The sequence below is a fragment of the Aythya marila genome (genome assembly GCF_965140915.1).
Source record: "Aythya marila genome assembly, chromosome: 16".
In the NCBI taxonomy this organism is placed as follows: domain Eukaryota; kingdom Metazoa; phylum Chordata; class Aves; order Anseriformes; family Anatidae; genus Aythya; species Aythya marila.
Genome location: NC_139057.1, coordinates 14,759,827 through 14,783,699, shown reverse-complemented (window position 1 = coordinate 14,783,699; position 23,873 = coordinate 14,759,827). Strand labels below are relative to the sequence as shown.

Genomic DNA, 23,873 nt, shown 5'->3' with positions numbered 1-23,873 from the left:
AAGAATTACATTATTTCCCTCTGTCAAGGGACTGCCCAGAAGACCTCCAATTTCTGGCTTATTGGGAAAAAGGTTAATAAAACCTAGCTGAAAAAGGAAACTTTCTTCTTGTCCTGTCACACACCACTCTGCCAGTAAATGCATGGGACAAATACATTGAAAAGCACGTATACACACTCAAAGCAAAAATCTAAGATTCAAAAGCAATAGCCTGACCCCAAGAGCTGTAAGAGTTAAGATTTTTCTCAAAAGCTAAGTATACATTTTTCCATACAAGGAGCTGAATCATGGCTATTTTAAAAAGTAAGCACAATATAGCATATGTCCAGTTGAGCTCTATAAATGTGGCCAGTGCTGTACAAAGCATCAAAAAGCATTTAAATTTGAAAGTTGCTGGCACACACTGGCATAGCAGAAGAACTGAGAAGACTAACCTAGCAGCTAGTATGAAACAGAAAATGTACACTGTAGGCTTAGTCACTAATGGCAGTTACCTGATTTATGCCACAACACAGAAGAGGTGGTGGCGGGCTGTGGAGTAACATAGTATAACCTGCTGGCTGTATTGTTCCTCAGTAAAATGATTCATCTTTGGATGGATGGTATGAAAGTCTAATCAAAGGATAAAGCCAACTAAAGGCTATTTACAACGCAGTTTATCAAATATCTAGATACATAGTGTTCTGCTGGTGTTTTGTACTACTATAGCTCAAAATTTGCAGGTAACACCCAGTGATTAAAAACTGGCAAGATTCAATAGTCCAGCAGCTTGCTCATTTGTTTTAATATGTGGTTTATGTTTGTTTATTTTTTTAAAGGGGAAAGGAGATTACATCAGAGAAGCAGCGGTATAAACATTATCTTTTGCTGTATGGAAACTTTTATCCAAGTATGCATTTTAGAGTGCAATGCATGGGAAATATTACCAATTGGATTTAAAATTCAAAACTGAAGCTCAGCGAATTCAAGGGAAAAAGAGAATGAACACTGCATCAATTTAAGAAAAACTGAGTGTATAAATGAAACTCTAGACAAGCTGGCAAGATTATCCTCAGTTACACCAAAACTTTGGGTTTACGCCAAGAAAAGCTGGTTTTAGACAGGAGCGCTCAAGTGGGCAGAACTTCACGTTTAGTTCTCACTCCAAAATGGGGTTTTCATGTGTTCCATATAAACACTGCACTTCCTAGCTTCTCTATTCTTCCTTACGTGAAGCAGCCTGGTGAGCATTGGCACTCCAGGGCTGGGCCATGGCAGGGATGTTACAGACTTGGAAGACCAACGAGCAAACTTTTGTGACTTCTCCCTGAAGGGGCAGAAACAAAAGATGACAGAACCTGGAAGAATTTCTCCATCATACTCTGCCAGCAGCATAAGTTAAAATGCTGAAGAAGATTTTCACTGTCATTTTGTTTAAATATTTTTAAAGTTTGCTATCAAGGACAACACTGAGGTAATACGACAGCTGAGCTCTGGTTTCCCCACTCCACCTCCCAACCCCCAGGCCCCTCTTTCTACAGTTGATTTGGCAGAAAGGCGTTGCACAGTGTCTCATCCAACACTGCTACGGGAGTGTTCCTGAATGTGATTAATTTGCTAATGATACAAATCTCCAAACAGCATGTTAGTACTGCTGATGATTTATGAAATGCCAGAGACAGTTCTCTCACCAGTGATAAGCTTGTTCAAACTGGTGGTTTTGCCTGAATCTCTTGCAGTGGCTAAGAGCGTTCTCATCTCTGCATTGCTCCCAGATGGTGCTGAGACAGGGAGCTGCACCGAGGATTTCTTTAATAAATTGCAGCCTATGTATACATACAAATAATACAGAGGGTCAGATTATGAATTCTTGCATAGTTTCATGTGCAAAAAGCCCAGAGTTTGCTTTGGAATGGGGACAAGCCTTCCTGGTCAAACGCTCTGCTGGTCTTGCTCTCCTCCTCCCAGGATACAAGTGCGCACTAATGATTGCAAAACTAGGCAACATATTTCCTTTTCTCAGCTGCTCACAGTATTGCCCTTGGCATCCCAATGGCCCAAGATACATTATTCGAGGTTCCAAAACTAGTATCAGAAACAGTGGTTTTTCCATGTTTCTTAAGCAGATATTCCCTACATCACACAACATACCTGAGCCTGACCTATGACCGCCACGTGTTGCCACAGTCTCAGCATCCTGTTGACCAGAAAATGCTGGCGATACCAAACTGCCCTCAGCTGTGACTTGATGACTTTGATCAATGGCACACAGGGTATGGTTTATTTCTTTAAGCAACATTTGCAGTCAGCTTGCGGTTTCCCTCTGTTTATTCAAATTTATGCAGACTATGAGTTATTTTTACCTATGTGGAATAATCACAGATAGCTGAAAATACTTAAGATGTGAGATCTTCACTGTGACCAGCCAAAAATCTTGTGGCTGCTTTTTCTCTTCTGACAAGTTATCCCTTGCTTAATGAAAATATTTCAGAATTGGAATAGCAGAGAATAGAACAGCTTTGGAAATTTTCCTGAAACACAGAGACTGACATTATCTACCAATTCCTGTAAAACCAGGCTACCACAAGATACCTTTGCAGAATGCCCTTTGAGCTTCTTTCTCAGTTCCTACCTTCCCACAAGTGTGCTGTTTTTTGAAGGATTTGGTTATCTCCCTCCCTAGTGCATTTACTTGTCTCCAGTATGGGTGTGCTGAGACATATCTGGAGCTCTACCCAGTTTCCTTGTCTATAAAATAAGCCACTCATTTGTAAGCACTAATAAACATGCCATCTATCAGGGAGTGCACGCTCATGATTACCCAGGGGGGTTTTCCACTAGCAGTGCCTCCAAAGCCAGACATTCGCACACCACACACTGTGCACACCACAGCCACGGAGTTGTTCTGGGCTGGCCCTCCGGGCTTTCCTGGCACAGATAAAAGTCAGTCTGCTCAGACTTCTATACATGTGAGTGATTTTCATATTGTTAAAAAAAACTTCTCGATCCTATCACTGTTCTGCTATCCACTCCTTGCGCACTTTATGCTACTGAAAATTTTGAAAGAATTCCAGACAGCGATGCCATGTATTTCTCTGTACTGCTACAAGAGCAGCATCTTCTCTAAAGCTCCTCAGATGATAACACCACACTGAGGCCTTCTCAAACCACCTTCAAGTTACGATTCCACACCAGTGAGGAGCGCAAAAACTGACCTTAGGACCCGAATACAAATAGAAGGAACAGGCAAAAGAACACAAGATATGGCAACTCAGTATAAAAAAAAAAAAAAAAAAAAAAAAAAGTAGCTCTCTCGTTCATCTCATAACTAAAACTGACAATCCAGAATAGAACTACATATATTCTATGAATTGTTTCTATTTTCTTTTCACTTTAGCATACCTAATTAATATGTATGCATTTAACACTAGTGTACTATCAGTTATAAAACAATAGTTGAACATTTGACCAAACAGGTTCTGTAATCCTGCAGTTTGTTTTGTAAATCAGCATACCCCTAGCTGCATTTAATAAGCAAAGCAAGAGAGAACTTCCCATATGCTTGTTTAAACCTACTGCTGTGCTCAAACAGGCCCCTGAGTTTTGGTTGTTGCAACTCCACAGCTTCTTCCACAAGCTGGTAAAGCCATTATTGCCACAGAAACCTCAGAAGAGTAATAAAAAAACACCCAAACCCATCTTCATTTTCATGCACATGGTCTTAGTGAATGATATGCATGCAATTAAGTTACAATCGGCTCTTGACACAAACAGCAATCTATGATGCCACAGGTTGCCTGCAAGTCAGGTGCTACATCAGACTTTTAAAACTACTCAGCATTTCCTTTAACTCCGAATGGGCTCCACCTTGGTGCTCTGTTTCCAGCCTGAAACGATTTGTAACTTTATTCAGAGAAGCAAGGCTTGAGGACCAACACTGCCGCACTCCTGGAAGCAGAAGTGTTTGAGCAAAGGTGAGGAGGTCAGACAAGGGCAAAGTCCAAAGTAATTTTAAGTGGTTCCCCTAAGTAGGGAAGGCTAATGGGAAACCATTTTAATTTATTACAGTCATCCCTAGTGAATAAAAGGACAACGTTTTTCTTCAGCAGCTTGATTACAAAGCAGTAAATCCCTCTGTGTATATAAAAGACCTATGGACAGTACAGATCAAATGACAGATAAAGGTTTGCACTGTTAGATGTGGGAGAATAATATTAGAGTTGGTAATAACTACAGATATTAACTCTTATTCATTTTGTTCAGTATTCCCACTATATATTATCTGCACAGGAAAAGACACTCATGTTATTCTGCCATTCCCATCCACAAAGACATGGGATAATGTCATTTTTGCAGCATTTTTTGGACTTTCCAAAAACCTAAGCAAAAAAAACAAACAAACAAAAAAACATTCTTAAACATACAAACATGTATGTTTAATTTTTTTCAATTTTTCTCCTTTCCCCAACACTTTCTGTCTCTTTTGCTGGCAACAAGCGCTGCTTCAAGTACTGGCCTCAACCTCTGCTTTATAGACCCTAGACAGAAGCAAGAAAGCAAACAAAGCACGCTTGAGGTGACAATTTACTTCAGAAGTATAAGCACATTAAAGTTAGACTAATAACAGAAAAGGATTTCCTCCAATTGCCTTTTTTTTTTTTCTCTCCAGTGTTTCAATTTGATTTTCCCCAAATAATTGCTTGTTCTGACAGACACATATGCCTGAGTATAACTAATAACTATCTCATTGCATTGGTCTAAGATGGGATTGAAAATATTTAAAACAGTGAAAGTTGCAGCTACTCAGCCTGGGATTCTTCTCTTAAAAATAAGCTCCATTTAATCAGAAGCAGGATTTCTACGTTTAGGAATAGGATGTTTCAGCAATGAGGAATTATTGAGCTGTCCCAAAGTTGTATAAGTCACAGGCAAAAAAAAAAACAAATATTTGGTTTACTTAGTAACAACATAATTACCTGGCCATAGCAATTTTATATCTTGTGTCCACCCTGTTTTTCCACACATTTTTCTCCCCTCATGAGAAACAGAATATTCTGAGTCAGGAAGCACTTCAGTTACACGCTGTGTGGGGCTGGGACCTCTACCTGCTACTGCAGCATAACAGCCACCAAATACTTCCTGAATTACAGAACACCTTTTTAGAGTAGTTTCAGTAACACTTACCAAATAGTTTTGTCCATTCACATTTTCAAAAGCCTTGTATTCGGTTGGCCTTTTGATGAGAACATCAGCCTGTCCTACAACATTGGAAACCCCTAGGTTATAAATCCTAACAGCCCTCAGGGAGTGCTTACAGATGTGCCAGACTCTCAGCTCATGCTTACAATTGTACAAGGGGCCTTCACAGAGGTCTGGGGACACAATCATGTACCAAAAGCTCACCTATAGGACAGTAATGCTCCTTGTGAGCTTTATTCACCTTTTCCTAAGGCCAAAATGCACCCACTGTTGGTACCTTGACTGCCTTAGGCATATTGCTCCATCGCTTCTTGACTTCACTGTCTTGAGCTAGTACTCTTAGCTGCATCCTCAACCACGTCTGCAGAAGATCAGTGGTGTCTTCAGTGAACTCCTCTACACAGGAGCAAAGTGATACTGCTGCAGGCATAGTGCAACTTTTTAACGTATTGGATTTTGAACTTTCAAACCAGTTATAGTCACTTAAGGACCTCATGGCAGTTTAAACAGGTTGATGTTGCCTCTTGGCCAAAGCAGGCTCTGGTATTTGCGTTCCGTCTGCCCACAACACTTCCTGCCATTTCTACTGGCTAAAATCTTCTCTTCTGTGGTTTTGCAAAGTGCCCTTCCCTGCTGTGGACTATACAACAACAGTTGGGTTTCTTCTCATATAGGGCTTTTTCGAGCTCATGGGGAGCAAGGAGGAAAAAAAAAAAGAGAATAAGGGGGGATGGGACCCAAAGCTAAGTAAATCAATGTTTCTTTGATCCTTTGGGATCAAGATGCTGTAAAAACACATGGTTATTAGAACTGTGAATTTATTGGTGAAGAAGTTGGTTACTGGCACTGCATTTCAGCATGAACTTACATTATAATAGCAAGTACAAAGCGTTCATTCTGTTTGTGGCTATGAGAATTAATCTCTTCCATGTGCAGAGAGGCTGTGTGATAATTGAACTGAGACTCCTGTTGGTAGTTCAGGCAAGTACTCATCAGCTGCAGGACTTTCAACAACACACAAGCAACAGCTCCAAGAGAAAATGATGTAACCAATGTCTTCGAAAGCTACCAAGCAGGACTAGAGCCTGCTCATTTCAGGGTTTTCATCCAAGGAGGTTGTCAAAATCCTGAAACTAAAAGGTGAGTTTCTCCCAAAACACTCCAAATACTTAACTTTGGACAGGATTCAATAACTAATGGAGTCTGAATGAAACTGTATGCTCCTAATATGTTGCTGTTGCCTCAATACTCAGAAAAGGTCTGATCCTGATTATTAAAAATGAAAAAGTAATTTGAAATGTTTATGTGGATGGCAGCTTTATATGCAGGACAAAAATGTTCCAACTGCCTTTTCTATCCAGCTGGAACAAAGTTTTCATTTTTCTTTTTTTTTTACATGAAATTTCATTTATTATGAGTGCTATGTCTTAGTAAGGCAGCTGTTGGCAGCAAGCTGTGAAATTAAAGTTGAGCTGGTTATTAGTAAGAGCCAAGATATAATATGCTTTTGTCAGAGAGAAGTTATTCTTGTAGATATGTAACCTACTTTCAGTAATTAAAATAGCTAGTCAGTCAACCCCATCAACCCCACTTCACGGGAGAGTTAATATTAATTTAAAATACAATTTCCAAATTGTATAAATTGCAACCAAAAAATTGAGATTGCTATAGCTTGTTTCAGTGAGGTCTTTAAGCAGTGAACACACCAATGCTTTCAGAAACCCAGGAATTAAGAATTCCTCTTTCTTACTGCTATCCTACTAACACGGTGTTAGATTTTAAGCAAGGCCCTTCTAACAAGATCCCGAACAGGAATGAAATCAGGATCAGTGCATTACTGTTATCCACTGAAGATGTCACACACAGCCTGTGCCTAGAGGGAATCATCCCTGGCTTCCTGCCACTGGGGCAAGTCCTTTTATCAGTTCAATACACAAACATGACTCTTCTCCAGTTTCTACGGCTGTCATCAAAGAAAGCAGTAGTAAACTTCATGTCTTGCTCAGAATCTCCTCTAGGACGTGCTTAAGACACATATTTCAAAAATACCTATCCAAAAATGCCTTTGGGAACCGGTGAAGGAACACGACAGGACTTGGCATGTGCTATTGGAAATCCAAGCCTGGTAAGGGATAGAATTTTATATATTGGCTTTAAATATACATTTATATATAAACTAAAGCATTAAACCAATTAATCCTCAACAGCCAAGGTGACTACATCTTGTAAATTGACTTATTTTCCAAATTGCTGCCTTGAAGTTCAGTTATCAAGGGTAACAGCAAAACTGCATCATCATCCAGCATTCTATCAGCTTCTAATGACTATAAAAATCAAAACCTCACTTCTGACCAAAGATGCAACCCTTCTATGTCCTTGCCTGAGCCACAAGCTCCTGCAACCACACAAGTCTGTTTTCAGCTACACCAGAAAACTTTTTTTTTTTTCCTGGTTTTCTTTTCAGCTAGATCAGTGAGTTGATCTGATTTGTCGCATGTCTGGTAAGCACCAACACAAAAGAGGAGACAGGAACATGCAGCCAGGCTTAGAAGGCCACTTCTTTTGATGTCAACACAGCTCTCAGTCAGCTTCATCCAGTCCTGAATCCACACCTGCAATCTATCAACATGACTGCTGTAAGGAGGGCCTTGTTGCTTGCAAGGTGACTGCAGTTATAATGCCAAGTAAGATAGTCCGACCAAATTACTCCACTGCTTAGGTGACAGCAACCTTTACTTCCCTGTAAACAACATATTTCTATAAAATGCCCCTATATATTTGAAGCTGGCACCACTTTTACTACTCTAAGTGACAAACATTTGCATGACATGGATTTGAGGACTATGCCCACCATAATCCACAACACTAATCCCACACTTGTGCAGACTGAGTCAGCAATTCCTACTTGACATCTACTTTAGGTACTTGCAGCACTGTCCTATTTACAGGGCTATCAAACTACTTTGCGGGTTTACTTCATGTCATGCATTTACCCTGGCAGCCATCTACTGCAGTCAAGAGAGAGCCAAAAAGCTCTACTAGATATCTAGAAAATGAAACAGCATTTAGGAATTAGTGGGAAATTGCTCAGTAGTGTTTAGTATCACTGAACATTGTAGCTGGCTACAGGGCACCCTTGTAAGCACAGCATTTTAGATGCTGTGAACAGCTGGACTTTCAACAGCTCGGCAGCTACCTAGAAGGGTGGAGAGAATAAAGATTTCTTTGTCAGGCAAGTGGCCATTGCCATCTTTCTTTTTAAGTAGAGGAAATCTTGGCAGGTTTTCCACCATGCAATTCTTTTTCATTTTTAAATGGATAAGAATAGGGTTCTCCTCTTCCGAGATTACACGCATTGTTAAAGACAACTGGATTGTATGTCTTTTGTGTCCAAAAAAAATCTTACTTGTCAGTAACTATAGAGTAAAAATCCCCAGATCAAAAATACACTTAGTATGCCCGTGAAAGCTGAGAGCCAGCGGCCCTCACTCCACAAGTATTACCTTGAAATACAAACTCAACTCATAGCAGTATAAAAATACAAGGCTGGCAAGAAATTGGAATGAGAATAAAAAAATACATGAATCATGCACAGAACTAATTAAATATGAAAACTGACTTTACAGTCACTTACCTTCACCATTATAAGTTAACATTGAACAGAACAAATTTGAGCAGTGTATTTTGGACATTTACAATCTGGGATAAATGTTTCTTTTAAACTCATGTCAGGATAACACAGCTTCTTTTCCAAGGAGTCATGATTTCAGGCCTTCCTAACTAAAGTGCAAAACACTTAAGACTGAACACAAGACTTGGTTGACAGCACTTAAATGAGCCTGGAAATCTTCAAATTTACAGTGTCAGGAATTGCCGCGTAACTTCTAGGCTAAGACCTCAGGGCAAAGCCTACCTCCTATTGAGTCAACTTACAAGTTAAAGTAGTCAGATTTTGGCAACTAAACCCTGGTTTTCCTTTCGCATATGTAATAATCCAACTTCTAAGCATTTTACCCTTAATTGTCAGGGGACCATCTGAAAAATGCTTCCACAAGTCACATCCCAGCTACTTCTTCTTTACTAATATTTGATTTGTGAATTACAAGTTGCACTTCCAAAGGTCTCTAGGGTATATAAACCATGCACTAAAAAAAAAAAAAAAAAAAAAAAAAAAAGAGATACAACTTAAAGCCTGATTTTCAGTGACTCTGAAAAAAAGCCCAGTATGCATTAACCTTTAAGATTATATGCAAAGAATAATCACAGAATTGTAAGTGCCAGTGACCACACGATTGCAGGTTCCATAATATTTCTTCTGGTAATAGTATTTGCATCAACACAGAAAGCGTCCATTTGAGGAAGGACAGAACATCGTGTTGGCATAACGAATCCTATTTGTTAAGGACACATCTGTGGCCATTAATAGCATGTCTCCTGGGGGAGGCAGCACCTCGCTAGATTGCGTATCAAACCAAGTTCTGCTTGAGGTGTTGAACAAAAGAGAATTGGCTGCAAGCAGGATAACACAGGCCTAGAGGGTTTTATTTCCCATATAGTTAAAAGAACACTGCATGATTAATAAAAGACAACCAGTCTCTCTCTGGAGCAGCAGACGGTGTTCTGGGGAAAGGGTCTGGCTTGTCTGAGTAAGCATAACAATGCTCATGTAGAGCTCTTTCCTGAGCCTGTTGCTGTTCAAATGACTAACTTAATTCCCAGGATGAAGGCATAAATATAAGGCTCTTTTTCGAGAAAAAGAAACCTCCCAAAATGTTAGTTTGCCAACACAGTAACTGGGCCATTAATAGGTGCCAAAACACTAACACCATTTGGTCATCTTCACTTACTATCTCGTTAGTAACTACAGGTTAAGTCTTTGATTTGACTCCTCTGAAAGTAAGCCTGCTTCTCCTGCAAAGAGCAGGATCCTTTGCCCTTCTCATCCGCAACCATCCCCGCCTGCTCCAGGCTCCTCCTAGGCACAGCGCTGCCATCACCACCAGGAAGGCCAAGGCCAAGGGGGAACTGAACACAAATATCACCTTGTTTGTAACGTAAACCAGGTAGAAAATGGTGCCATACAAGCATCAGGTTAATGGCTTGAGAAGTCGTGAAGCCTAACATCTGGAAAAAACATTAAATGCTATTTAAGGCCTTGAGCATGTGATCAAAACCAGAGGACTGCCACCATTTAATCTGATTTGAGAAACACGTCTCACCTGTTTCTTCCCTCACGATATGAATATTAGCAGAACATAAATAATACAAAAACAAACAAACAAAACAACCACAACAACAAACAGATAAAAAGACCTGGCTTTTGGAAAGCTGGGGAGGAGATGGTAGATGCTGCCTCACTACAGGAGTGCATCCCATCTTCAAAGCAGTTACACGCAACTTAAAATCAAAAATACACACACACACACAAAAACAAACAAACAAAAACAAAAACAAAACACCACAGAAGTAGCATGTATCTTGCACCTGGAAAAGACACATCCCTAGTTAAGACAGTCATGTGAAAGACAACAACACATTCAACACATTTCAACAGCTAGCACACTACTGTACAAATAAAATTAGATTATTTTGGAAAACATCCAGTCCTTAAAGATCAGCAAAGCACAAGCTCAATTTTCTGTGCCCACAAGATGCTTAAAGAGTCAGTTGGCCTCAACTCAAAAGACTTTTGAAAAAGTGGTTGCAGTTTTAGGTGACCAAGCACTGGGCTAATTGTCTGACTTACCTCAGGTGGGAGGCGGGAGCGTGTGCAACCTCCCTTGTCACCCTTCTCCTTCGTTCCCTGTCGCGATGTGCCTTGAAAACTGCAGCAATTCTCCCAGGATGAGAAGTGCTGCTGCTCTAGATCAGTCTGATATCAGTTAATAAAGCCCTAATTTCGGCATAGTGTATTGGTTGCCCACATGGGCAGCCTCTGTGATGAGAGGTCAGGGCTGCCCCGGGCCTGCTCCCGCTGGCTCCTTACAGACCCGCGGCGCAACCCGGTCGAGCCCGTCAGGCAAGCTGGTGGCACCTCCGTGAAAACGCATTGAAGAAAAGAGCAAAACGGGTCAGGGCAGAGAGGAGTGAGGAGAAAAGTGCGAGAAACAGCCCTACAAGCACACAGGTAGGTGAGGGAGCAGGGGGCGGCGCTGCAGGCGCCGGAGCAGGTTCCCCCGCAGCCTGTGGGGGCACCACGATGGGACAGGCTCCCCCGACAGGAATTTAAAGCCCCAGAGAAGAGCAGTGCTCTCCAAGCGAGCTCGAGCCCGCAGGCACACAAAAACGTTCAACTGAAGTTAAAACTGAAAGAAACGTAGCAAAACCAATTGTTTCCTTTCCAATAATCTGCTTCTGACAAAATACAAAATCTTCCTTTTCTTCAACTATAGAACAGCTAACATTAAAACTTACTCACCAGCAAGAAACAGAGGCCTGTGTTAATATGGCCTGGGGGCTGCAGGACATGCCAGGGCTTTCCCTGCTACATAAACACTTTTACCACAAAGTTGTCAAGCATGTTGTTTCCAACATGTATGGTTTTTGCTGTAGTATTCACTACTACTTTCTAAATCTCTAACATCTCTGCAGTCCTGACACTGAATCACTACTATCACAGACAACTGGTAATGTCCAGAGCCAGCTCAAGGGTTCCAAAGTGAGTTTTTAAGTTGGATTAAAAAGTAGGGGAAGAATAAAACAAAGTTCTTGAGAGGCAGGACTGCTGCTGCAGAAGCATGGAATAGCGGCACCTGCCCTATCTGAGAACATCCGCTGCTGGGGGAGAAACCAGACCAATTACCACACTTCTTGCACAGGTAAATCACCCACAACAGGGCCGGCCGCCACAGCTCAACACATTGCTGCCATAGCAAATTGCCTAGTTCACATTTCTAAATCTGGTTTTAAGCAGAAGTTTTCTGTCCAACATTAACATACATGTTTTATTGTGCCTAGTGACATATTACACTGGTGCAGAAGTGTGTTGTTTTTTTGAGGGTGTGATGACTACTCAAGCTCCCCCTCTTATACTAAGCTGTCATGAAACTACGATACTGAAAGGACAGGAACTGAGTCAAAATTTTGTTAACGCAACAAAGGGATGACACTAAATATGCAAGTGTCTGAACACCACAATAGTTCTCCGCTGGTAAAAAGGACTTATTGAATCTTTGATGTAACAGAGATGCTGTGATCTTTGTTGTCAGGTTTGAGCTGTCAGTAGAGCCAGGTATTCTCTAGTAGCATTTTCTTTTGAACTGTGGTAAGTCTTGGAGGCAGTTCATTTAACATTATGATGAAATATAAAAGACATCAGTAAGCAGAGTGTGACTTTTTTTTTTTTTTTTTTTTAAACACAATACAGTTCCTCCTCAAACAGTTACCAGGATGCAGTACGTGTAGATTGGAAGAGAACTGAGCGTCAGTCTGGGTATTACTGCTTGCCAGAGCTCCTCCTCTGGAGTCATATCAAGTGACTTTCCTCCTCAAACACGTCCCAGTGAATACGACTGAAGCCTGCAGGTAAAATCCTTCTCCATTCATTTTACCCTGATTGATAGCTTTTGAGCCTTCCTTCACACAGCTTCAGCTGCTTTCCAGACCTTTATTTTTCTCTTTTTTGTGTCTGCAACAGGAAGTTGCACTCAACTTTTTTACTGTATGTTTCTCTTAAAACTGACATCTTTGTGTTGTAATGAAGGAACCCCTGGGTATTAGTGACAAATTAGTCACTGGCTAAAGACTACTTTCTTTTCATTTCTATACCAGGTGGAAGATATTAAAATCTCAGGAGGAATTTCTCCCACTGTGCCACAATAAATCATCACACCTTTTTTTTTTTTTTTTTTTTAAAGTGACTTAATTTTGCTACCTTTAAAACTCACAAATAAAGAATCCCACAATTTTGTTAATGTAGAATTAAAATAATCTTATGAATTTGATAAAGAAGATATTATCATGAAGTATAAAGAACACATTTTGAATATTTATGTTAAAAATAAACATCTTTTAGAGGAGTTGCTCCCTCCCAAGAACAAAAAAAAACCCTGCACCTATAATGGTTAGAAGTATCATCTTCAGAATGATGGAAAAAATCTTTTCCCTTTTTTGTTTAATTATCTAATGCAATAGGGAATAGTACTTTAAAAATCTACAGAAGATAACTGTAGTCTGTACGGAAAGGCAAAATCTTCTGCTGACTATTCTTTGTTGAAGAACTTGTTAAGTAGCAGCCAAAATAGAGGGAAAAAAAAATCTTAAGTGTTAGGTTGCTGAAATCACAGGCCACTGAAATACAATACATAAATAAATAAAAATCACTGAAGGCAGAACTTTGCCTTTTAATTTTTTTCCCTAGAAAGTGGTCAGAGTAATACTTTAATAGTGATGTGTTTATTAAAAATGCGTTATTTAAAATGTTAACCTCACAATTATGCAGACTGTGTCATTTCAGTGGAGTTTTCTTATTTATAACACAGAAAAAATACTTCTATAGTTTATAATTAATGCTGAGTACTACACAAGTGCCTTATTTAGGATTTCTGATTAAATAGCTTCACAATTATGTGCTCTTAATCATCAATTAAGCCACTTTTCCACATTATAGTAGGCCTATTAAATAACCCAGGCAGTGAAAGAGTTTCTTTTACAACTGAAAGGAACACTAGGACCAAGATGGAAATTCAGTCCGCCCCTACAGGGAAAGGCAGGCAGGAGATGTCTCTCAATAAATACAGAACATTAAGTCTACACACAATTGTCTCTTCCTCCATTAGCCATGAAAAAAAATGAGGAGCAGAAGATCAATTAAAAAGCAGAAATGTAAAACCAAAGCATTAAACACAACTAGATATTTAAAATCCCACAGTGCATCTTACAAGTGTGGTGCATCACTCCCCTGCTTCTCCCGGGGGAGTTCCAGCTCTAATAATTACTTTCTGCCTGCTCACGAAGTTCAAGTTCAAAACAACATTCATTTTCCACTTCCTGTCCTAAACCAGGGCACAATGCTTCTGTGCATTGTTAAGCAACCATCACACTCCACCACAGACGCAGTTAAACCACTGTTGTGATTGAATAATCCTGATTTGTGGCAGCTTGGACTGGGGGAAGAAACAGCACTGAGCTTTAAGAAGGAAAACACCGGACTAACGTCAATGCATCTTATAGCAGTAGCACCCTTTATTACTTCAAAATTCTAAACAAGCATTGTCTCCACCCCCTACCTTGCAGGGGGGCATAAGTGGATTTTCAAAACTAATCTACTCCAGAGGTTTTACTGGATCTCAAATATTTTACACAAGATTGCTTCCCTAGTCTCCCTCCACAACCATTTCTCTTCCCCAAATTATATTCATCTGTTGCAGCAAACAGGAAGGATCGCTGCCAAACAAACAAAATCAAATCGTATGTTAAGGGTGAAATATGCCTTCTTTCAAATTACAACTTACAAATGTTCAGGTGCAGAGAGATTGAAGAAGGCAAAGTCATTTTAAGGAGAGACAGCAAAGGTCTGTTTAAGATTGTAGACAGAAGAGCCTTACATTCCCTTGTACACAATTTACAGCATTGCTGAAAGATCCCGTAGTTTAGGTCTGAGACCTAAATTTGTCCTTTATTCAAAGAGAACTGAATTTTATTAAAAACAAGGTTCCTCTGAAGTAGATGTTTACACAAGAGTCTACCAAGGCTAAACAGAATGAAAATCTTGATTATTTTATATCAAGAAATAAAACGAAAATTGGTGCCTGTCTTATTTTCCTGCTAGACTCCTGACTCCACCAATATGCCCCAGAGTATTTGGTCATAGAAGATGCTATGACCGAGTACTAAGTCAGACCACCGCAACGGTCTTTTGGTGCAGGAGGTTACATCCACTGTTACTGCAGGGGCTGTGGTACCTCCTGCTGGAGCTTTACGGGCTTCCACTGGATTTGGATTTCTCAGCTTTTGCTAACTGCTGCTGAAGACCTTTGCCAAGTTGCCAGTAATGTCTATGAGTGTGGATAGCAGAGAGACATGGCAATTCCTGCTCCCGTTTTGCAAGACTCAGGCCCTGAAGAAGTCTGTCGGACTTGCACGGACAGTGGTTACGATACAAAACCATTTCTTTAAATGCATTTAAGCAAAAAGTACAAAAAATTTAAAACTGCTCCCTCTCAATGGGTGGTGCAATCCTTATTTAAATGAAATGACTGGAAACTGTAGTGAGGGCAGGACTGATCTGACATATATTTGCCCACAGTTAAGCACAAGAAAGGAGATAATTTTGCAACAAGCATTAAAACTGACTGACTTCCAGTTCTGTATCTCAGTGGAGAGCAGGAGTGTCAATGTAACATTTACCAAATGTAAGCTAACAAAAAGCATACTTTAGGCAAACTAAGGTGCTTTATAAATTCAGAAAAGAAAGTGTTTCATAAAATCAAATAAATCCTTTTTAAAAAGTAAAATTTGGACACAGCCAATATAACATTCAAATGTTTTACTTACAAAAGTGTTACATTTCATTAAAAATGGTGCTTTTTAGTTTGTTAAAGGGTGAATAAACAATATCTTTTCAAAGAAAAAGTATTGCTCAATTCTAAACAAAATTTTGATTGTTTCAGCCACAGAAACTGAAAAAAAAAAAAACAACACGCATTTGCATAGCAGTACTTTAGCTTTGTAAACTGAAGTGAACATTTTCAACACTTACTGGAAGTGAAGTATTTTGTAAATATGTTTTGATTTGAGTTACAATCTTAAAGAATCATTAGGCAGTTACAATTAAATTCTGAAGATGGTAATCTAGCACAGAAGCACAGTTGCAAGGGGAATCAAAACTGGTGATAGAGATCTATATTCAAAACCGATTGTTTTTTTCAAAGTAGTTGTAGGACAATTACATGGCAAAAAAGCTGAATCAAGCATGTCATCAAAAGACAATTCGCAATAGATGCAAAACTTGCCTCTAAGACAGCTGATGAGCATCTCTGCATGGTGCACAGTCTAAGTTGTAAATAACTGGGGCCCTCAGAATGCTTTGCTTACTCAACCTATTTAAAAAATAAATAATAAAAAAAAAAATCAGATGCCTGCTCCACTTTTCCCTCACTGTTTCTTGTGGGTGCTTGAGTAATCCTAGAGGCATTTCCAGTTTTTAAGGCATTTGCTGAGTTTAAGAAAATTTCCCCACGTCCTCTTGCCTTTTGTTCAGAAATACATTGCTTTTTTACTCCAGTTAAGTTTCTCTGGTAAGTCTGCTCTTTTCAGCATAGAGTGAAGCATCAGTTCTCTGTGGGTTAACCAATTACTATCTGAACTGACTAGTCCCAAATAGTTCTTTTTCATCTAGGATTTTTATTTACTTATTTAGCTGGGCTGTTTTCCTCCTCAGAAGCAAGGATGGCAAATGAGGATTTCTGCACCATGAAATCGAACGTCTAGAGTAAGGCACCAAAGAGCGTAAAAGTATGTTTTCTTAAACCTGTCTGCACAACTGAGAAGGGGCAATTAAATCTGGACCTACTTTAATTACCACAGCCCAGAAAAGTAGGAGCCCACTGCTGGAAATGGCCAGCAGAGATGAACCAGGTCTGCAGAGTGACTTGGCTCTGACCAGGTTTGTTGCCTGTAGCACTGGTTTATTTAAAAACATCCCCAAATAAGTCTTTTATTGTTGAAACAATTCAAGACTTCAGTTTTGCTGAATTAGCTGGTGTTGCAGCAGTAGCAAGTTGAGCTTCTACTATGCATCAATTTCCTCTCAAAAAAGCAGAGGGGAGATGAATGACACTGGTATTTCACGCAGCACTCATGCAAAGACACGGACGTGAAAAAATCTTACGTTTGTAACCAAATACCTTAAACCTTCATTTCCTTAAGAGGAAGCCAGTTGGGAATAAGTTAGAAATGGACTATCATCGAGGAAGTTTCTAACGTCTGAAAAACAAACTTCCATCAGTTCCTACCAATCTCTGTCCATCAATAACAACCCCTTCACCTGCTTTTCAAATTGCTGAGGCCCAAATCATATCCAGGCTCTCCCTGCCTCAATCCCATTTTCACTCTTTGTATTCAAACTGGCAGCAACAACAGAAGAAAAAACAGCAGTCTTTCAAACAACAAAATCCCACACCCCAGTGAAACATGCACTCTGGTTCTACAAAAAATGTCAGTCAACAAATAGGCACAAATTTCACAATGGCTGAGGTCATTCCCTTTAAGTCATTAGGGTTTGTGGGTGAGTTTTCCTGGTGGTTTTAACATTGGTTTCTGTGATTGCAGTTATGCTTATTTATGCATTTAGAGCATATGATCTAATACACTTAGGTTTAACTACTTCATTCTTTTGACATTCTTTCCAAATTATAAAAAGGATTCTTGGTGTTTTCACTGCCTTGGTAAAGAAACAAAATTGCTGTCCACATAATTTCTTAAAAATACAGAACAGAGTAAGTACTTGTTGAAAATAATTCAAAGAAAAAAAATCCTGCACCAGACATCTTCCCCCAACACAGCACTTATTTTTGTTTTCTCTCTAGCCACGAGAGAACCTAGTATTCTTTAGAAACAGAAGTTTTGCTGGCTCAAAAAAAAAAAACAAAAACAACCAACAACACAAAAAGCCCCAACAACATTCTGCCCCTCAATGTATTTCATTTACAACAAGCAATGCTCAGTTTATTTTTTAAATCTATTTCTACTGTTTTGCTTTTTAAAATACTGCACACTTCCAGTAAGTTTCATTCAAATTGCCTCTTCTATAGCTACTTTGACCTCTGCCATAATGCTCATTTTATTCAATGCCTTTTTGTTATAATCTGTTAAGGGTCCTTCCTTGATAAAAATCATAGAGGTCAATTTTTCTAACCAAAATTTATCTTCTTTTCCCTCCAAAGCAAAAAAAAGACCAAACAACCCCCATCTAATTCAGGTTGGAGAAATTCACTAGCATGTCAAAAACATTCAGAAACGTTTTTTTTTTGTTGTTGTTTTTGTTTAAAAAAAAAAAAAAAGTTTGAAAAAGGATGTGCTTATCTCTCCTTCAGAATACTGTGTACAGTACATGGCTGTTAGGTTGTATACATAAATAGCATTAAAATACTTTTTAAATAACCTTTTCAAACTCGAAGCTATGGTTATTTCTATACAAGATATTTCCAGCATCCCCAGTTATTAACGTTTCCAAACACACTGCTAGTTAACAGAAGAAAGAACGGACAGCACCCAGCAAATCTTGTAGGAGACAGAAAGGGCCCAATCCTGCTCTGTCCCGTGCAGACAGAGGTACCAGCTCACCTCTTGGTTCTCAGCTCAACGTCACCACCAGCTACAGCCATTTCAAGTCCGGCTGTGACCCAACCGCACTGACAGTGACAAAAACGCTCTTTCAACAGCACACAAAACATTCTGAATTTCTTAACACATTGAACCCCTTGTGTCTCCCTGTTTCTGTAAAATACCACAATTTACAGCCACACATTTTGAGGGCATCACAACATTTTCCCAGGCTCCCCTTTCCTGTACTGCTCTTCCCTTTCTAAGCACCTTTCCTAATCGAACTCCAACTAAACCAATCCTTCACAAATTACAACAAAGCTTCCTTAAAATTCCTCATAAACCTTACCGCAGCCTTGCAGCATACTTCTGGCTTTCTGCAGAGCCTCTGCACATAAACACGAGGGAAAATACCTTAACATTCCACTAATGAAGTATTTTCTGGAGACAGCAGAGGTGACAAACAGAATGAGAGCAAAGCCAAGATGCCATCTCGACTTCAGGCAAACAACCTCTTCTGACCTCTGGCAGCTCCCACACACTATTAAACAAAACGTATTCTCTCCATGTTAATGAACCATGTACAATCTAAGAGATAACACTGATGTTAAATAAACATGTTTGTATGTGACTCCTAATGCTAGGACTTAAGCAGCTGCAGACAAACAATTTTAAATGGGAAGGATTTTGCCCATGTAACTTTTTTCCTCTCATTTTACGTACTTTTAAAAATAATTCACATAGATACTTAAAGCCCAGCTAGGAAGAGTGGGTGAAAAGAAGCTTGACTATTTTAAATTAAATATTCACTCTGTGACACATTCACTGGAACTGTCTATGTGACAACAGTTACATAGACAGCTACTTTGGATCCAGTTTCCCTTTCACACCATTTTTAAGTGTTAATCAGCAGCTTTCTGAAGAAGGAAACTTGGTCTAGTTTTATATGCTGCGATCACAAATATTTTGCAAGAGAACTGAGCGGTCCTGTATCCTTATTCCCGTTTTCTCCTCCCTCCTGCTTCAACACTTCAGTAGCACCAAATCTACCTGCAAATGGCAACACCCCCAGGCCCCAAATGACACAACCACGATATACAATTATTTGCATCCTAATTGAGGGGCTTATCCTCACCTGATTAAAACAGGTTGTTTGTTAAACATCCTTACTTGAGTTAAGATCTGCAAATAAAGATGAAGTATTGTTTTAAGAATTAGGCTGCCACGAACAATTGTTTTCTGATGAGACCTCTTAAAAAACAAACCTAACCAGGATGGTCTCTGACTTTGCAGTAGAAAAGGGAGGGTGGGAAGACGAGAAAGATTTGCTCAGTTCTCCTTGTTCATATCAAAGTGATTATTATGCCAAAAGGTTTGAGTGGTTATACTTTTAAAAACATACATACATCATATCTTATACTAAATTAATACACTGAAAGGGAGAATGCACCTAAACCTGAATGGCTGTACTTTTGCATGCGTCATTGCTTATAGCTCTGAACATATTTTTTGTTTTTCCTTGGTGTAACTATTTTTTGTCCTGTGTAGCACAATGACATGAAATCTAATGAAAAGAACCGGATTGTTAGTCCAGCATTACTGCTGTGAATAATGTACATGCATACAGTAACCATCCATCAGAAATGGTAGTAGAAGTTTTCCCTGCTCAGTCTAAAAAATAAGCCCTCAATTTCTGGGATGTATTTAAAATCATCACATTAAAATTGCAGAGTTCCATGGTTTATGAAAAGGATTGGAGTTTGCAACTTTGCTTAACAATTCATCCCTAATAAATGTTATTCCAGCTAGGCAAAATTAATTCAAAAATATTTTCCTGGCATTCTAAGAACTTTTGCTAGTTTTCACAAAAATTTAAAAGCATTTTTCACTGCACAAGTAATCTTAACAATCATTTCCACAGATTAAGTCTAACAACCTGTGAATTTATTGCAGAAGAAATTTACTGCAAGGAATAATTAGTCTTCAGCACTGTTCTTGCTTGCTCTCCAGCTGAAGACACCTTAAAGCCATCTGGTTACTGCAAAATTTGGCACAGAAGAAACAAATCTTACTGACGAGAATTATAGCTGAATTCAGAATAGCTGTTTTACTACTACACATCATAAATAACACTTAGGAAGACAGCAGAAAATTACTAACTTCTTTAATTATTTTATTTATCAGCAGCATGCACACATACACACTGACAAACAAATACAGCCACACTGCTTCAGCAGGACATCTTGCAGTCCAAGTTAAAGATGCAATTTGTTTTTGCAGGATTAACAGTTAAGTTATTTAATTTTCAGGAAAAAATCTGCCGATGGCTGACATAATAGAAGGACAACAACACAGCAACTCATGAGATTTTTAAATGATATTCTGAGATCAAGTTCTTCATATTGAATACGTGAGTTTAATCTTTTTGTATAATTAAGGTGCAACTACACACATTATGTTGAATGTGGGACTTATTGTTGCAGGGAGAATTATCAGCAACATCTTTATTTCTCCCTAATGAAGCTTTTCTAATGAAATTTAAGACCGCCAAGGTTGCAAGATATTTGAAATCGGAGCCAATTTCAAGCATTTCAGCCAAATAATGGTGATAATATTAGCGAGTTGTGGGAATCAAGTCTCTGCACAGTACTTGTGCACTGTCACAAGAAAATGAGCTAAGGGGAGCGGGCTAAACAAAGCAAAGCAAAACAAAACGATGTGCCCCAAACCAAAAGAGTACACTACTTGTTATTTAGCCAAATGTTTTGACCTGTTGGTGGGAACGTAGAAGAGGCATGAGAATTGTCTGGACGGTTTGACTTAATAACTTTACAATTTAACTCTGCATCGCACTGGAAGATTATTTTTTGGGAGGAAAGAAATGCAAATTACACTAATTAAATCAAATTATTTGCTGCAGACTCATTTTAAGTGAATTTTCAAAGTATTTTTTTAAAGGTTTTGGGATGTTTCTAAAGCTACAAGCACTAATTATTTGCAAGGTAGCTGTACTTTAAGTCTTTCTTATTTACATGCATAACATTTGAGGCCACACAATGCCTTAAATTCCAAAGCAGAAATAAAAATTTAACTTTGTTCAAGAACAGAAACAGTTTATTCAAACCAAAATGGACAAGGAGATGACTTATCCTGTATGCAGCTACATGTAACAAACAACAATGCAACGTGGACTGCAGGAAAAGTGCTAAGAAACGTTACTTTTAATAGCGTAGAGAAGAATTAGCTTAAATCCATACTGTCATTTAGGGACCAGATCACCCAGAACACACAGACGTAGGCAGAAATTTCACATGCTTTCTAAATATACTGGGGGGCAAAAACTCTCTGTGGAGAGCACTGCAGAGGGAGGAAGCTCACAGCAAATTACTGAAGTCTGCGAGAAAGATGAAACGATGAAATATCCCTGCCCTTACCAGCGCTAAGGGATGTGCAAATCTGATGCTACACTGCAAAAAAAGTCCTATTAATAAATTTGATGGAGGCCAATAAACTCTTTATTGGTTAACCGTATGCATTTTAACAATTAATATCTGATCCAACAGCACATACTACTATTTGAAACGTCTGAAAAGAGGTAGCAGACCATAAATAACTTCCTCCAGCGGCTCATCACGGCGCTCAAGCACAACTCAGCGCTCCCAAAACTTCACCCGAAAGCGCGCAAGCCGCGCTAGAAATTTTCCCCATTTGCGCAGAAGCCAAAAGAGCATTCAATAACTTTATTTCAGCGCGCACCTCAGCTCGCAAAACAGCCGTCCGCTGCGCCCCAATTAACGCCGGCAATAAGCGCTGCTTGCAGCTGCGCATGCAGGACCCCGGCGCGCCGCGGGGGCTCCGCGGGCGCGCAAAGCAGCGCCCTGCCCCGCGAGCACCACCAAGGCGGGCTTAGCGGAGCCCCCCCTTGCCTCCCAGCCCCTCCGCGGGTGCTGAAGGAGGGCTGAAGCCGGTAAGGAGCCGCGCGGAGCGGCCGCCCCCCGCCGCCCCGACTCACCGGAGGCGCAGCGCGGAGGCGCAGCGCAGGATGCGCACCCGCGGTGGGCGCAGCGAGCATGTGCGGGGCGGGCGCGCATGCCTGCGGAACGGGGCGGCGGCTCCGCACCCCGCGGTGCCCCCACCCCTCTTACCCCCCTTTACACTCCCTTACCTCCCCTTGCACCCCTTTCCTCCCCTAAACCCCCTTCTCGCCGCGCACCGACCTGATGCTGGCCCCGCACCTACCGCACGCCTGGGGCCGCCCTCGGAGGTGTCCCGCTGCCCGGCACGGCACAGCACGGCTCGGCACGGCCCGGCCCGGCGGAGGAGGAGCCTCCCGCGGCTCCCGCACGCCGCGGGGCCCGGCCGGAGCGCGGGGACGCGCTGGCAGCCCCCCGCTGCTCCTGGCACGACCCTGGCCCGAGTGCCCAGCCCCGCTGCTTGGGCTGGGGGGAACGTGTCCTCCTCGCCCCCCCCTTGCTCCCTAAGGAGAGCCGCGCTGTGTTCTCCCAGGGCGGCAGGTACTGCCAGCGTGCGGGTTTGCGGTCGTACCTCCAGTTCTATCTCTGTCGCTGCTATCAATCCGCACGTAGCTGGAAGTTTTCAAGAGGGGGTCGTGGTTTGAAACTTGGATGCTTGAATGCTACCTTGGCTCTCCGCTTCCAGGAAAATAATCACTGCAGTCTTCGTGTTGCTGACCTCCAGTGACAATTTTTAAATAGCAATTTTAAAAGGAGCTGGGGGGATGCTTATTTTTCTTACGCACGCTCTACCACAGGGATGCAGGTCCCGCAGACCCTCAGGAATAGTCTCATTCAAGCATGCCAGCCCTCTGTACTCATGGACACATGGTGTCACAGCTCCTGACTCTCCAGGGGGTCAACAACCCCCACCCATGCAATCTGCTTCTACCTCTGACATCCTCAAAGGAACCAGACCAGATCTGTGTCCAAAGGGAAGTGCCCTGCCATCTCCTGTGGCAGCACAAAATCAGAGGCACCCTCCCACACCTCGAGGGGGGCTTCTGCTCCTGCTTGGTGGTGGGAGCCTCACCCGGGTGCATTCCAGAGTGTGGCCATGGGCATATCCAGAGGGCTCCCACCGCGTGCACCTCCGTGTGCTTCACCTTGCCCACACAGCCTTGTCCCCACACACGGCACAGTACAGTACTGCATGGCTGCCCCTTCCCACTGGCATACCTGCTCGCTGGGGAAGCAGCCTGGCCACTGCGGCATTGGGGTGTTTCTTTTCTGCGCCCTGCTCTTCCTCTTTATTCCCCCCTTTTCACCAATTTGAGGCAGCCTGCAGCTCTCCTCTTCCGTCTCTGCAGCACTGGAGAGGCATCAGAGGAGACCTGCAAGTCCTTGCACCGACGGCTTTTATTACACCTAGCCCTTTCCTCAGGAAGGGGATATATCATGAACCGCAGTGGAAAAGCC

The 23,873-nt window shown here is 41.0% G+C and overlaps 1 protein-coding gene across 1 annotated transcript in view; it reads right to left on the bottom strand.

Annotated features, from left to right (window-relative positions):
- Positions 1 to 22,513, bottom strand: part of EYA2 (EYA transcriptional coactivator and phosphatase 2) — a gene marked incomplete at its 5' end in the record, with an annotated part of 96,701 nt that extends 74,188 nt beyond the window's left edge. The window contains 2 exon segments of the mRNA XM_082773351.1: positions 22,454 to 22,480; positions 22,482 to 22,513. Coding sequence (XP_082629477.1) covers positions 22,454 to 22,480; positions 22,482 to 22,513 — 59 coding nt within the window.
- Between the last annotated feature and the right edge of the window lie 1,360 nt (positions 22,514 to 23,873).